Source organism: Schistocerca piceifrons, chromosome 2 (assembly GCF_021461385.2).
Source record: "Schistocerca piceifrons isolate TAMUIC-IGC-003096 chromosome 2, iqSchPice1.1, whole genome shotgun sequence".
In the NCBI taxonomy this organism is placed as follows: domain Eukaryota; kingdom Metazoa; phylum Arthropoda; class Insecta; order Orthoptera; family Acrididae; genus Schistocerca; species Schistocerca piceifrons.
Window position 1 is genome coordinate 757,028,208 of NC_060139.1, and position 16,264 is coordinate 757,044,471.

The window sequence follows — 16,264 nt, forward strand, 5'->3', positions numbered from 1 at the left end:
TCACTCTCATCTATTAACCTCTTGACATGGTACATTTCATACATGTTTGTCAAACCATCATTCCCTTGGTCAATCTCCAACAATAAAGAACCAATTTCTGAATCGACCACCTTCCCATTTTCCTCAAATTTTATTTTCAAATTCATAGATGCACTTCCCGGCTACAATCAATAATAACTTTTTCTTTATCTAGCCAATCTATACCCAGAATCATTTCGGTACTCAAGTCTGGCACAACCAAAAAGTCGTGTTCAATCTTTTGTCCTTTTATACTAAATTCAACAAAGATCTGGTTCTTTACCGGCTTGCTAGTCTTGCCAGTAGCACCAACAATTTTTACACCAGTCACTGACATAGTTACTAGTCCAGGCTTATCACAGATGTGTTCGAAAAACGATTGGGAGATCACACTTATCTGAGATCCTGTATCAAGAAGTACTTGCAATATCACATTATAAATTTCAACTGGTATTATAGTTTGTTTGTCCGTCAAATGCCTTTCATTGTTGTGTTCTTCCCTAAGCAAATCCGGGTCGACGATAACATCGTCCCAAGATATGCTTTTGACCTGCACATCACCTATATCTGGCAGTTTCTTTGGTTCCCGGAGCTCAAAGTCATCACATACTTGAACTCTTTGTAACATCGACACTGAGTCGTCCGGTGGCTCCTTTTTTCTGTGTTCATTCTCAACATCTGGGTTTTGTTTTGAAACTTCGTCATCAGTAAGTACAATATCGCAATTAGCTGTTTTCCCATTATTTTCACTAGTACCGAAATACTCATCATCTGAACTATCGTCAGAATCCGACCATTCTGGATCGCTTTCAGGTTCCAACATAAAAGCTTTTCTGAGACAGGCACTAAGTTCTTCCTCTGCATTTTCGTCAGGCTTTGATTTTAACTCAGTATCCTCTTTTGACAAAACGACCTCATTATCAGCTTTACTCACATCCACTGTTACTTCATATTTAGCGTAATCCTCGTGGACTTCAGTTACTCGTAGGTAATTACCTGCCCCTTCCCCACGGTGCCTTTCGGTAACAGCTTGTACTGTTGGCGGATCATTAACAGAAGTCACTTCCTCGTCAATGATTAGGATTTCATCCTCCAATTCCTTCCTATCTTTAACCTTCGTCCTATCGGCAGCACGCGTACTTTGCGCGGCACTATTCACTCTCTCCTCCTCAAATTTGGGCCACGTCACCTTATCGACGTCTCTACTATTTCCTTTTTCACTAATTAACCTCCTTGCCTCATATTCCTTCTTAAAATCCTCCCACTCACACTGCTTGTACAGATCATCGATCTGCATACGCCAATCAGTTACTTCTGCTAATTCATTCTCGCCATTTACTTCATTACTAACACTGCTAACCGCACCTCTCTGTGTATCCACTGTTCCATCTATATTTCCTTCGCCACGGAATTACCACACGTAATGTATTCACCAGCTCTTACGGCAATGTTTGTACCTAATTCTGCCGCATTGCTAGCGGCTTCTCTCTGAACAGCTGTTCTGCTAGGCTGGGCCATTGCCCTCTGATGCTCCACTCGCCTGCTAACATGTATCGCTCTGCGCAGCGAAGATGAGTCATCTACGCTCGCACCTGACGCTTGTTTCGCAACAACACGTTGCGTCGTTCCACGCCTGTCTCTAAGCTGTCTCATAACTTTACTGTCAGTCCGGTAATGTTTCTTAAATCGGGGCCGGTATGTTCTGTCCGCTTCCGTTTGGCCCGCAACGTTCACGGAAATCAGTTTCCCCGCGTCGTTATTATTTTGCGCAGTGTACCCTCTACCGCGACCTGAATAACTCCCTCTTCCTCTGCCTCTGCCTCTCTGTATCATGTTGACGCAAAACCCATCGCCGTCATTTCTCTCGTCATTATTGTGGTTATTCCTGTTACTAAAATTCTGATAATTGGCACGACTTTCGCGCCAGTGGTCTCCGTCTTCGACCCTTTTGAGAAACTCTTGGAAGCTGTGATGATTGCTTCCCACATATCTCTTCAAATCTTCTGGAAGCTTTTTATATAGCTCCCATATGATTTCAGAATCGGATCTTCTCCCTCTTAAATGTGTCAACTTTCGGTACCAATATTCGCAGAAATCTTTCAAAGAATTCCTGCCGCTGTTATCATGAAGTTTGGCCATGATAAATTCGCGCCACAAATGATCCTGTTTTTGTTCGGACCAGTATTCTTCCGTAAACTTTTGTTTCAACTCTTCGAACGTCATTAGTTCAGTATTCAAGTTAATTCCCCAGCGTTTAGCGTCACCTACTAAGGCGCTAATTACTACGTTTATCTTCTCCTGACCAGACAAGTGTTCAGGAAACATCCTCTCGCAATTTTTGATGAAATCTAACGGATGTCATCCGTTATGTTTCTTGGCGGGATCGAAGCGCTCCTCACCTTCCAACAGCTTCGTAAGTGGCGTGCCATTACAGACAACACCAAACCTATCTTTGATTTTACTCTCAAGATCGAAAATTTTGCCTTGAATTTTTGATGTATTTTGTTCACACTTTTGTACACATCCGGTAACTTTTTTGCCTAAATTTCTTTCAGTAACTGAAACTGCCTTTTTCAACTGTAATATTCCATGTTGGCATTCGTTTACGATCTCAGTTTTAAGACCGAAAACTTTTTCGTCTACTTTTGTTTCAACTAGAGGCTCTACTTTCTCTTGGATGTTGAGAATTTCAACATCAAACCTACTGTTAATGTCGTCAATTTCCCCCTGCATAGTATTCATATTTTTATTAATTGCGTCAATTTCAGACTTCATAGTATTTACGGCAGAACTTAAATTACCCACTTTTTGTTCTGCCTGTTCTATTTGTTTACTAATTTTAATTCCTTGTTCTTCGACCTGTGCTTTAAGCTGACCAACTTGTGTTTTAAGCTGATCATTCTGTGTTTTGAGCTGATTACGTTGTGTTTTAAGCTGCTCGTCAACGTGTGTTTTAAGCTGATCATTCTGTATTTTGAGCTGCTCACTCTGTCCTGCAATTTGTTTGGTTAATTGTTCAAATAAATCGTTCATGCTTAAAATTTTCACGTTGTTTTGTTCTACGAAATCGGTGTGTTCCGATCCTACTTCAAAATTTTCTTCGGTTCTTTCTTTATCTGTGGTGAATCAAACATGTCAGTGGATTCATTCACATACCCACTATCATCTAAAAGTCACCCTCTACTTCCTGTTTTATTCCTTGCTGTTTTCTAGCCAATCTTGACATTTCAATCTGTTCGTTAACATGTTCGTGATATTGTATGTACGCCAATTGTCTTCCGCTAACGCCATCTGTTATCTGGCCGCGTAAACTCCTGTCATTGCCAGCCGCATCTTCCATTACGCTCGGCCCATCTACTGTGTTTACGTTCTTGTCCATACCGAACGCAAATTACACCTCACTACCGTACTTGACGTTCACTGCTATTTATTTTACTGAATAATATTGCAATTCGTGCCACTGAACATCCACTGTTTCCCGTTAATTTGTGACCGACAACAACTGGATGTCCTGTCACCGGGAGCCACTTGTAACGTGCGCGCGGGGCACACAATACTCATTAAAGACTTTACTATGGTAAGTGAGTGGGGTTCACCTTACGAGGCAGGATTTTTGTATAGATATTGACCGCGTGTACCTGAATGGTGGCAAATCAGACTTACACCCACTCTCTAATAACAATGATACGTCAAGTAAATCCGAAATGCAACTACACGTCAGGACGGACAAGAAACAACACAGAAGATGCTACCAATTTCTTAATAATACGGTCGCCAGCCTAATTAGGCGTTAACTGAGTTTCTTTCCTGTACAAGTTGGTGTATATTCGTGCAAACCAACACGTAGTAACCCTGCATGATATAGTAAATTTTAGAACCAGAAAATCTATTGAACTGATAGTTTCACATTCTGTACTGATATGGAAAAACCATAAATACATAACACTACACTATAATGTATACTACAAAACATCGTACTGTCTATTGATCTGATTAAAATCAGGCATAGGTTACCCTAGAAATAGTAATTTCGAGCCACAAACAAAATGTCAATTTTAATAAAGATAAAACACTGATAAATTTTGGCTTTTATATTGACTTTAACTTTTGCTGGTCAAATCAATTTAGAACACTTCAGAATTCAAATGAATAAAAAAAAAAGGGGGGGACCCTGAAACTGTTATGAAATTAATTACTGACACCATTATGCGCTCAAGATTTCCAATATATGAGTTACTACTCTCTTTATCTTATTTCCTACTCATTTAAACACCTTTATATCTGTCTCGAAATAATTAAACTTAATTACTAAATCAATATTAAAGTTATCCTCCAACTTTATCATACCTTTGTTATTCATTTACTGGTTCATTAACAAAACAGTTCTTTAAACACCATTCTAACATAGTTAGGTCTGCAAGTAATTATTATTAACACAAAATTTAATTTTTCATTTCGGGACACTCGGATTGCACAACATTTGGAAAGGACCCTATCTAGGTTAGTTGTGAGGATAATTAAATGATAGGAAAGTTCTGGTAAAATTTAAGTTGTTATTGAACAGTATGGAACAAAAGTAACACTGGTCCATACGAATACAGTACTAGAAGTTTCAACCTGTTCGTATCGATGCGGCGGTTGGCAGGCGGCGAGATGGCGAGGCACAAAGCACGCATACAACCACAGCTATGGCTGTTGACGTATCGGCACTTTATTTCTTCATAGCGTCGCAATACTTTTCCATTTAGTGCCTATGGAATTTTGCCATACTGTATGGGCGTTGGAACGGCATACCCGAGTCTCAATGAAACTACGTCTTCCAGGAGAGCCTCCTCGCTCCATAACGTGTTGCTCAGACCAATGCCAAACTCCAACTGCTACTGCTGAGCCCGTTGTGCCGTACAGTACCCGCGTGCATTTTCCCGCGCTTGCCTGCCATCCACCTTTTACCGCTCCCCTTCAGACAGGGTATTCACCCGAGGTTTTGCATTCTACATATCCTAACACATTGCCTACGTATGGACCAGACGCACAGTTACAATTTCAAACATGTTACAACAGTTTCAACATTTGTTACCTTTCAATTCTATTACAATATTGCTTGACATTTGACATAAACATTAATATTAACATTGAAATTTGTTTACAGTTTTCTTAACACAATGACATAAAAACACAAAAAAAAAGAAATGACATCAGAACACCGATTACACCAATTTATCGAAAAATCAGATGGGAAAAAAAAATTACTTATATGTACAATAGTAAAGCGTTGTTGTTGTTACACCGTTTACTGAGAAATAAACTCCTGGTTCAGAAAAACATTAGGTTGGATCTTGGCATGTTTGTTCCTGATGAGTAGTAGAAAAGTTTTTAAATGTTTCAAGTTTGTAGCAGAATTGTTTCATTAAAATAGACTGTAATATTGTGTTAGGGGTTTCATGTGTAACTCCTCTCTCTCTCTCTCTCTCTCTCTCTCTCTCTCTCTCTCTCTCTCTCTCACACACACACACACACACACACACACACACACACACACACACACACACACACACACACACACGTTCTCCTAAAATTAACATCACCATTCAATTAACGATTGCATTTTGGTATAGTAACATTCAACATTCAGATTTAAATATAGAGCATTTACAACTATGTAGCTCCCTATACTTTCAATTTGATACAGTCATTACAAATAAATGTAAAAATTTAAGCTGTAATGTGGCATTTAAAATACCTTATAAAATTGTTTTCTTTCCACAGATTGAATTCTTCTGGTTTAAATAATGAATTTTTTGCTCGAGCATGTCTTGAGTGGCGAGAAAGGTTAGCTGAAGGTGAATTTACTCCAGAGAACCAACAAAGACTGAAAGCAGAAGCGGAGAAAGAAATGAGCCGTCTCGATCCGTGGAAGGTTAGTTATTCAGACTGAACAATTTGTAGTTACATATTTATCCATTCTTAATGCTGCTCTGGGATGATCATTGCTTTCAAAATGACCAGCAATGCAAGGACATTATCTTAAACAAATATTGTATATGAGAGTATCAAACCATGGAAAGTCCAGGATGGAATAGCAAAACTTCTCTACCCACTCCCCAGCTCCCACTCCAGCACCACTCATGCTTTCTATTCTACCACTGCATCCACTAGCCCAGGCTGTTCCACAAGTGCCCCAGGGAGGAGGAGTGCTCGCTGTAGTGGCTTGGAGCCTGTGTGAGGGTGGTGGTGGGGGGGGGGGGGGGGGGTAGCAAAGCCACTGTGCTCAGGCCGCAACTCGTACAACAATCCATGGCAGTGGCAGCTGTGATCAGTTGCGGAAGTCCTGTGCCTTAATTAGAGGTTACACTTCTATATATTGAGGGGAGGGGTGAACGTCCACAGTGCCTCGCCTGTCATAAAGTATTTAATTCTGCCAAGGAGTAAAACATAAAGTGTCACTATACACATCTTCACGCAGCGCATTACGAGTAGATAGAAGGCGAAGCATGCAAAGAGCTAGTAGCCAGGCTTAAGAACAACATACCAGGAGATGTAAGTTCGAAAAAGCATTCTTAGGACAGAAGTTATAGAAATGTGCAGCAGAGTTCATGTACTGTAATGTGTTTATACTTTTCTGTTGAATGACAGTGAAGAAAATGGAACTGAAATACAGTTTGAGCAAGGTACAGAGTTGCTCACATTATAGCTATGAGTGACAAGCTGTTTTCCATGGGACCTTTCATAAAATCATGCATGTTAGCGGTTGCAGAATGTTTGTTTCCAACGGAGCTGTGGTCATTTGAAGGGGTTTGCCTTTCAAAGCAAACAGTGTCTCGTTGAAACCTGGGCATGACAACGAATTTAGTGAAACAGCTCAGGAGAAAATCCAAGAGCTTTGTTGCATTTATGCTAGCACTTGACAAAAGTACAGATATATGTGACTATGCTAAACTTCCAATATTTGTGGTTGGTGTCAATATAGAGCTGCAAGTAATGGAGAAGCTTATGGATGTGGTACAACGAGATTACACAGCAACAGGACTTGATGTTTTTGAAGCTGTTATGAGTTAGTGGACAACATGAATTTGTCTTGGGATAAGCCTCATTCTGTAGCCACAGATGGTGCTCCACAAATGATCAAGCATTGTCATGGTTTCACTTCTCATTTAAAACATAAACTCAAGAATGAATTCAAGAAAAAATATTTTGCTGCTCATTGTTTCATTCTTCAAAAGACACTACATTCTCAACTATTGGATTTAGATGATATGATGAAAGTCATAAAATGTGTGATTTTTATATGGTATCACGTTATAAATTGCCTCCATTTCAAAGAACTCCTGAAAGATATGGAAGCAGAGTATGGGACATACCTTACCACAGCACAGTTCCTTGGCTTAGTCAGGGAAAAGTTCTTGATGTTTTCTTTACCATTCATGAGGAAATACCTCTTTTTTCTCAAAATGAAAGGAGAAGAAACATACTGTCTGAAAGATATAAAATGGACATTAGAACTCTAGCATTTGTAGCTGAAACAAAAGTGCATATGAATTATTTAAATCGGTCAGGGCAAAGAGCAGCATTAGTAGACATGCAAGACCTAATCAGAGCATTCATGGAAAAGTTATGCTTGTTTGAGAAGCAGATAGGTGACGGAATTTTAACATTCTTCAATTGTCTTGCTTCTTTAAAACTACCGGAAGGTACCAGTTTTGGCGACTATCAAGCCAAGATAAAGCAGCTCATCATGTTCTTGAAACATGATTCCGACAGTTCAGCATTTTTAAAGTAGAAATGAAGTTGTTCAGCACTTCTGTCCCGCTTTCACGTGATGATTTACTGTTTGCACTCCAGTTGGAAGTTATTGGTTAGCAAAATTCAATTTTGATGAAAGACAGATACTACAACATGCTTACATGCTTAATTTGTCACAGTAGTATCGTTCTTACAGCAAAAAAAGGAAAAGTACCACAAAAATACCCCACACATCACGTGCTTGTTTGGATCTACGAATACTTGTGGGCAGCTTTTCTCAACAATGGAAAAAATAAAAACCAAGGTACGATCTTTTCTTTAGGATGCGACACTGAAGGCCATTCTCCACATTAACGCTGCGACACTTTGCTGTCTATATGAAAAATATGTATAATTTCAGACACCCAATAAACATATACAATTTCTTTTAAAACAAAACAGTTATTTCTCGTTTATTTCCTTAACTTCCTGTATCCCCGAGGTAGTCATGACACTGCATCATAGCTGCTAGGAGCATGATGTTGGTGATCATGTAAGGTGCTGCAGGTGGATCAAAAGGCATGCCATGCCACCTGTCATGCCATGTGTCACCGACTCATTTGATTGTTCACAGTGAGTGACAGTGCTCTGTGGAGCAGGGAGTGCTCCGCAACTCAGCATGGAGCTCATGAGCTGGAACAGCCTGCACTAGCCTGTTCCACTTCTGTTTCTCTCCTATCCTCTCTCCCATTTTTGCTCCCTTTCTCCCGCCTCTCCAGCAGCCAGTACTATGGGGCACCTGCTCTGCAACTAGCAGCCCTGTGCTGTCCCCATCGTGTCCCTGCAGGCTCTCACAGGCAGTACAATACCTTCCTCCATCCCTACCCTGCTATCCTTCCCCCCCCCCCCCCCCCTCCTCCCCCCATGCTTGCTCCTTATCCCCACAACCTATCTCGTATTACTGCTCATTTCAGATGCAGTTAAGAGTCCACAGTCGGGCTACAGCAACTGTGTGTGAGAGCTGTGCTTGTGTGTATGTATATATGCTTTCTGTTTCCGAAGAAGGCGTTTTGGCCAGAAGCTTAAATGTTCAGTAGTCTTTTCATTGTGCTTGTCTGCACTCAACGCCTCCTCTATGTTTATGAACGTTATTGTATGTTAGCATTCGTGACAACAGATTTCATGTAGGGAAGAAAAGCCTCTTTCATTGTGCAGCATTTGCAACTTCATATTGTGCTAACAAAATCTCTACTCCAGGAATGTTGTTCTACTGTAATTGTATGATTTGGGTTTCTGGTCCAATCTTTTAACCCATATTAGTTGTATTTCTGTTATGTATAAGTGTCAGTCAAAAAGTTTCCATGTGAAGGCCATACAGTAAAAAATTGGTAAGCCAGTCAGGCAAAATTGCTGTGAGCATTGAGACAATCATCTAATTGACCCACCAAGTTGAAGGTACCTATTTTGTAAAACACTGTGCCCTGCTGCATGAAGAAACCCAACACTGCCTGCTGCACATCCTCATCTGACAGGAAACATTGACACATTAAGGCCTTCTTCAAGAGACTGAAGGCATGATAATTCCATGGGAAGAGATCAGGACTATAGGACAGGCGCTTGAGTGTCTCCATTTCTGCATTACAACATTTGTCGTGTGGGAACTTGCATCACCATGAAGCAGCAGCACCCAGCACGGAACTTGACATATTGTCCCATAAACATTCTTAATTCTCTGATGGATGTCTGCTTCTATTTGTCTCTCGGCAGTCGAGAAAAGAAAAACAGCAAGTTGTTCCTGTTTGGGCCCATTGGGTAATAACTTTGCTATAGTTCACATTTACTGCATGCACATTTGAAAGATGAGTGCCTACATGTTGCGGCTTACATATGCTCATTGGACTCGCTCTGCATTTAATATACACTACAGCTACGCCTGCAGATTGAAACTGTTTGATCTCCCCTTATGTTATCCCCTACGATAAATAACATACTGTAATCTCATAAAGAAATTATGCCTAGTAAAATGACTACATCTTCATATTTTCCCTGAGTTTGCCATGAATAAAGTGGAACAGTGATATGTGGAATGCAGTTTGCAAGTACTGCCCCAGTTGAAAAATCCACTGTTACATATAGGAAAGAGAATATGTTGAATATGTATAGAGAGACATTTCTTCATTGTGTAATATATCTGCTTGACATAACTCTGAGAGCTTGTGATCACAAAGAAAAGTTGTGTGCAGTCTGATTAAAATTACTTGACAATTGACATCTGTCACGTGTTGCTGCAGTGTTGCCACATCAACTGCTGGCTACCGCTCAGTTATAGGTGACACAGAAACGTGGCAGGTCACTTAACAAATGATGTTAATGTGTAACGCAGAGCAATGTTTGAAGTGGCTGTCCCAAGGTGTGAGATAAATGTGAAATGCCCTGTAGACAGCTGATTCTAAGTGACCTAATCACAACCTCATGATGTGCGATGTATCCAAGAGAACAGTGGTCAACAATGTGCGGCATCAGTGAAATCTTAATCACATTGTTCGTGGTGATTAAACCTAGACTCTGCGAGCAAACTCAAGGTAGAAAAAATTCAGTTTCAACGCTAAAAGCAAACTAATCTGTCATTGGTCACCTGTAACAATAAGAGCTGTCGCCTTACCAACCGATGAGTTTTCCTCATTGGCATGTGGTTGCAGATTATAGGCGACACAAGCAGATTCCAAACGAGAAAAGTGACAGGAAGAAACGTAAGAGCAAATATAATAGTTGGTATCATAATGAAAATGACGGCAAAGAATTACAAATAGAATAAATTACATTTTAAACAATAAATAGAAAAAAATAACAATGAACTCTTGATTAGAGGTAGAAATAAAAAAAGAAATGTGGGGCTTATGACGAAATTCAAAGCTGTGACCCCTTACATATTGGGTTAATATGATAATCAATGATGATCCAGTTGCAACGATGAACTGCAACATTCTAAAATTTGGCTTTATGAATGTTGTGAGAAGCTTTCTAATGCAAGCCGATCTCTGTGATTCTGTGATTATAATAACTGTGTCTGTGATGCTGAATTGCATCTTTGCTTTGGTTAGAGCTGTGAATGCCATGGGTGTATTTTATTTCCTTTATTTTGTGTGTGTGTGTGTGTGTGTGTGTGTGTGTGTGCGTGTGTGCGTGTGTGAACGCGCGCGCGCGTTGTTTCTGGTTCTGGTGTGTTATCAAATGTGATGAAATATGAAATAAAAGGACCAGACCCATGATTCAGGATCCAAACACATCAAGAAAGAAAGTCAGACAAGGAGTTCGAAGTCAACTGATAATTGTTGTGGCAGTTTGGCAACGGCAAACAGTATGGGTGTGATGTCGAGTGCTCCGATTGCAGGAAACGAGTTCCAGCACATGTCGTGTCAACTATCAAGTAATTTTAATCAGACTATAGTATATGATTATAACGAATGAAAGAAATTGAAGGAAACACACATCTTTCAAATGTGGACTTTGGTGTTTCGTTAGAAGAGATCATGAATCTTTTTTTAACGTATTGGTTTATTTGTTTGCATCATAGAGTAAAGGAAACTTCTCTTTAGTTTTCTCTGTCCCGTAACAACTCTTCTGCTGCAGAAACCATAGTTGCTGCCGTCGTATCCTCAGATATATTGCACATCATAAAGTTGTGGTTAGATTAGGACAGGTTTACATACAGAACTACAAAATGCATCATCTGCTACAGTTCATTCATTGATCACTTAAAATCTGCTGTCGAAAGAGCACATTTCTGTTGCATCTCAGACTGGCCACTTTCAACATTGTTCTGTGCTGTACATTAACAGCATTTGTGAAGTGACCTGCCATGTTTCTGTGTTGCCTATAACCAAGTGGTAGCCAGCAGCTGATGTGGTAACACTGTAGTGGCATTTGGTAGACTTCGATTGTCAAGTAATTTTAATCAGACTGTACACAACTTTTCTTTGTTACCACAAGCTCTCAGAGGTGTTATGACAAGAAGATAATTGTGTGATGATTCATTTAAGGAGTTTCATGTGACCACTGAAATGTTTATATATTTGTTAACAATGTTAGAAAATTACAAGGAGACAGGTGAAACCAGAGTAATCATGCTTAGAAGTCAGAAGGAAAATGCTCATGGCCACCATGGATTTCTGAGAACAACTTGGAAGCAAAGGAAGAACATTCTTTACAATAGTTAGATGAGGTTACTTGCGGTGGCTGCTTTGTCGTGAGGTAACCAATGTGCAAGTGGTACAGAGAAGATAGGGGTTTTTGAAATGTAGTTTTTAATTATAGTGCAACTTTGTATAAAACATTCTCAGGCTTCCTGCCGTGTCAGTTGAGGGAACTGACATGGAAAGAAGTCCAAGAATGTTTAATACAATAGTGCTGTCGCAAAATAATTTGTTCTCATAATCCAAAATACTTCGTTCTCATAATCCAACAATACTCATTAGTCAACATCATATAGTAGTACTGTCTTGTGCCAATTTGAAGAATTTCAGTTACTTATTCTTAGGCAAAAATGCAAGTATTGTTGTAGGTGCACAAAGGAATAACTGCAGTCAAGTAGAGTGGAAATGATAACTTGTTTACTCTGGGTAATTACAAGAATGGATAACAGTACAGTTTATGTTGCAGCTCTGATGTGAGTTTCAGGAAAAACTAACACTATCAAATAACTCATGGAAGGTCCGTCATGAAACCCTAGCACGGCATAACCCAAATTCGAGGTCGGCACTCTCTGAAGCCATTGCTGGAACAACACGTTTCAGTGGCGGCGACATTATAGTCTCAACAATGTTTCATGGTATTAATCCATTTGTAACAAATGTTTGGTCATTTTGTTTAAAAATCCACCTCAAATCACTTTGACGTACAACTAATGGTTGCCTTTCCTTTGGAGAGTGATATTAAAAACTCAAAATAACATACATTCTTACATGGTTAGAAGTATGCTTGAATGACTAGAATAGACAAAGACTGGAAAGAACTTGCCTGTACCTCATGGATCTTAATGCAATCCATGTGATCACCTTGATCGTGTGTACTATGTGAATTCTCTGTTTACACAGCTAGCTGTGGGAATGACAGCAGACAGTCTGATACCTAATGACTTTTGAGATTTGTAGACACCTATACTCAAGAATATCACTAAAAGAATAATGCATAAAATAAGCAGGATTGGTGTGTAGCGTGCAGAAATACACAGTAAAAAACAATTATCAGTAGCCCAAACGTACATGCTTTTGATAGCAGTGAGACTGATTATCAATTATCAAAAGCATTTGCCTGAGTAAATGGAGGTGTGAAGGGTATAGGGAAGGACGCATGAGTCAAGGCGGTGGCAGTAGAGTGTTGTGTGGCAGATCTTTCATCAGATGACTTAGCGGCTGGACAACTATATGAAAAGAGTTCAGAGAGTAGAGCATATAGGAGATAGAGGGAAGAAGGAAGGAAGGGAGTAGAAGAAATGAGAGGAAAGTGATGGTGAAGAGAGGGATGGGGAGGGGAGTGAGTAAGGGAGAGTTGTGGAAAAAAGCAGGACGTGGGACATGAGAGGGGAGGGGGTGGGGGGGGGAGAGAGAGAGAGAGAGAGAGATGAGAGAGAGAGAGAGAGAGAGAGAGAGAGAGAGACCTGTATCGGGCAGGGGGAGGAGGGAGAGGGGAGAGTAGTGGATTGGAGTGTGTGCAGGATATGCTGGACAGATAGTTCCCACCTTCGTAGTTCAGAGCAACTTGAGCTGGAAAGGAGTATCTAAATGGCCTGTGTAGTGAAGCAACTGTTGAAGTCATTAGTGTTGGGGTGTGCAACATGTTTGGCAACTGAATGGTCAAGCTTAAGGTTTGCCACAGTTTGGCGGTGGTCTTTCATGTGAGTGGACAGTTAGTTGCTTGTCATGCTCACATATGATGCTGTACAGTAATTGCAATGTATCTGATATGTAACATGGCTGCCTTCACATGTGGTTCTGACTTTTATTGTGTAGATCTCTGTGACTGGGCTGCAGTAGGAGATGGCAGGAGGATGTATGGGATAGGTCTTGCATTTTGTGCAGCCACAAGACAGTTGGGCGCAGTACTGGGAACAGGATTGGAGTGGGAATGGACAAGGATATTCTGTAGGTTTGGTGAGCGACGAAACGTTACTTTGGGTGATGCGGATAGGATTTTGCATAGGACATCCCTCATCTTAAGGCACGACAAAATGGAGTCCAAGCCCTGGTGAAGGGTGTGATTGAACTTTTCAAGGCCAGGGTGATACTGGGGGATTAGGAGTGGTGGTTGGTGGCTGGTTAACTGGGTTACTGGTGTCAGAGCATGAGATGGCACAGGAGATCTGTTTATGGATTATAGGCCAGAATATTTTCCGCGAGTGAAAGCTCTGGTAAGATTATCCATATATTTCAACAACTCTTGCTTTCCACTGCAGGTGCGGTGTGCATGGGTGACAAGACTGTATGGAAGAGACTTTTTCACATCGAATGGGTGACAGCTGTTGAAGGGGAGGATCTAAAGGTCTGGGCTTCGATGCCTTGTCAGTCCTTCAGTTTTTGTCTGTCACTTACCACTTTCTTTCATCTCTGGCAATGATTGCTGATGTGGAAAAAATGCCAAGTTGTACTATGGTCCAGAGTTCACATTAAACAGTAGGTCTCCCTGCAGTGGGCTGGGTAAGTCATTTCAAAATTCATAGGAAGGCAAGCGCATATCACCTCCCAGTATTACCATGCCTTGTAAAGCATTGTGGTGCTCAAACCAACCTTTGAGTTGATGACAGTGAGTGACAGTTTTGCCCCCCCCCCCCCCCCCCCTTTCACATAGCTGTGAGAGTATCGATTATCAATTTCTTGTTCGGTATGGGAATCTATAAGAATTTTGTGAATAGCATTTGTGAATTAATGAGTACATTTTTTGTGTGTGTAATGTTGTAAAATTTCAATGTAAAATTGTTGATATGTATCATACATTCTGAAGTGCAAAGCATATTGGAAATGATTTGTGTTTGACTGCAGGTATTTCCTTATTACTGAAAACTCTTTTCTTTCATCTGCACACAGTTTTACAAATTTGTAGAAGTATTTTGTCTAACTACTAAAAAAGCAGAGGAAAGAAAAAGCTATCAGATAGATTATGTTTAATTTATTAGCAGCATCCCAAGGTTTATGACAGTAATGGCTGCAGCACATAAAGCCCCCTTATGTATTTGTACATACTCATTTCATAAATGATCACTTAACTTACAGCAATAACATGAGTGAAGGATTTCATTGCATCTGATGCACAGGTGGCTATCCCAGGAAATCATGTACCTACAACCATTCTGTGTTGTGCAACCAATAATTATAGAGAACCACATGTAACAATTGTTAAGTAATAATAAGTCATTCAGTTTGAACACTATTTATTTAGCTCTGAGCAATTACAATTGGCTGTAATCAGTTAAATAATGCACTTTCCACTTAGCCACGTAGATCAGCTTGTTTCATAGTGATTTTGTTTGGAAAGTATTAATTATTCTGTTGCTTCACACAGCTGTAAGACTTCTTTTGATATCCAAGGTTTGACTTCTTTTGATATCCAAGGTTTGACTTCTTTTGATATCCAAGGTTTGACTTCTTTTGATATCCAAAGTTTTAAACAATGTTACCTACAAAGAAATTCATTTTCCATGTACCACAAATAGCTGCCAGACACCTATCACTCAGCAGTCTTCAACTTGACAAAACCTAAGGATTTTTCACAAATTTCACAAAAAGACTGTCCATGAACTCTCTCTTATCTCCGTGGCTCGAAACATATACCACTTTTAAACTATTCCTTTTTCAAAATTAACTTTTAACCTGGCTGGGGTACAACCATCACACTTAATATCTTGTCACCAACTCTAGGCATGCATTAGCATCTAGAACTTTCTGGTATATCAGTAATATCACAACTGCCAGAAATGAGCTGCTAATATCCGTAGTTATAGTGGGATGCACGTGAGAAGGGAGCAGTGTGACATATTCTGTGCAGGGAGAGAGGCAGAGAACACTTTGCAGTGGTGCCAGTGTGCTCTCTGTCTTAGTCCCATGTCTCACAGTGGAGCTGCAGCCTACACCGGTAACTGGTAATGCAGTGTATCTGCTTCTGACTCTGCCTGTCAGAAATTTTGTGGCCAGAAAACTTTTGTTGTAATTTTTTTATATAATACTTGTGTTTGCTTTATGCCATCCGTAATGAATTCTATACTGGCTGAGTAACTACACCATACTCAAACTAAAATGAAAATCAGTGCTAAATGTCTACATGCATCCCGATGCACTTTCTACAGGCAGACGGAGTAGAAAGATGCTATTTGCTGGAGTAACAGGTGGTAGCTCCTTCTTATGTGTGCACCACTATAGTAAGGTTATCAGTAACTCTTACAAGCAGCAAACAGTAAAAATAACACATTTATTATTTATTTTAAAGTAATAAAAACTTTTTTGTTTAAATAAGTAAATTTATTTATAAATTCCACTTT

At 40.0% G+C, this 16,264-nt stretch overlaps 1 protein-coding gene across 4 annotated transcripts in view; it reads left to right on the forward strand.

The window, feature by feature from the left end:
• The window catches only part of LOC124776558, a 191,890-nt gene that overhangs the window by 65,007 nt on the left and 110,619 nt on the right, over positions 1–16,264 (forward strand). For all 4 annotated transcript variants that reach the window (XR_007015635.1, XM_047251596.1, XM_047251598.1 and 1 more), the window contains one exon: positions 5,785–5,935. Coding sequence is in view for 3 of the 4 variants with exons in the window: in XM_047251596.1 (XP_047107552.1) it covers positions 5,785–5,935 (151 nt within the window). In the remaining variant the exon portion in view is untranslated. The remainder of the gene's footprint in view (positions 1–5,784; positions 5,936–16,264) is intronic.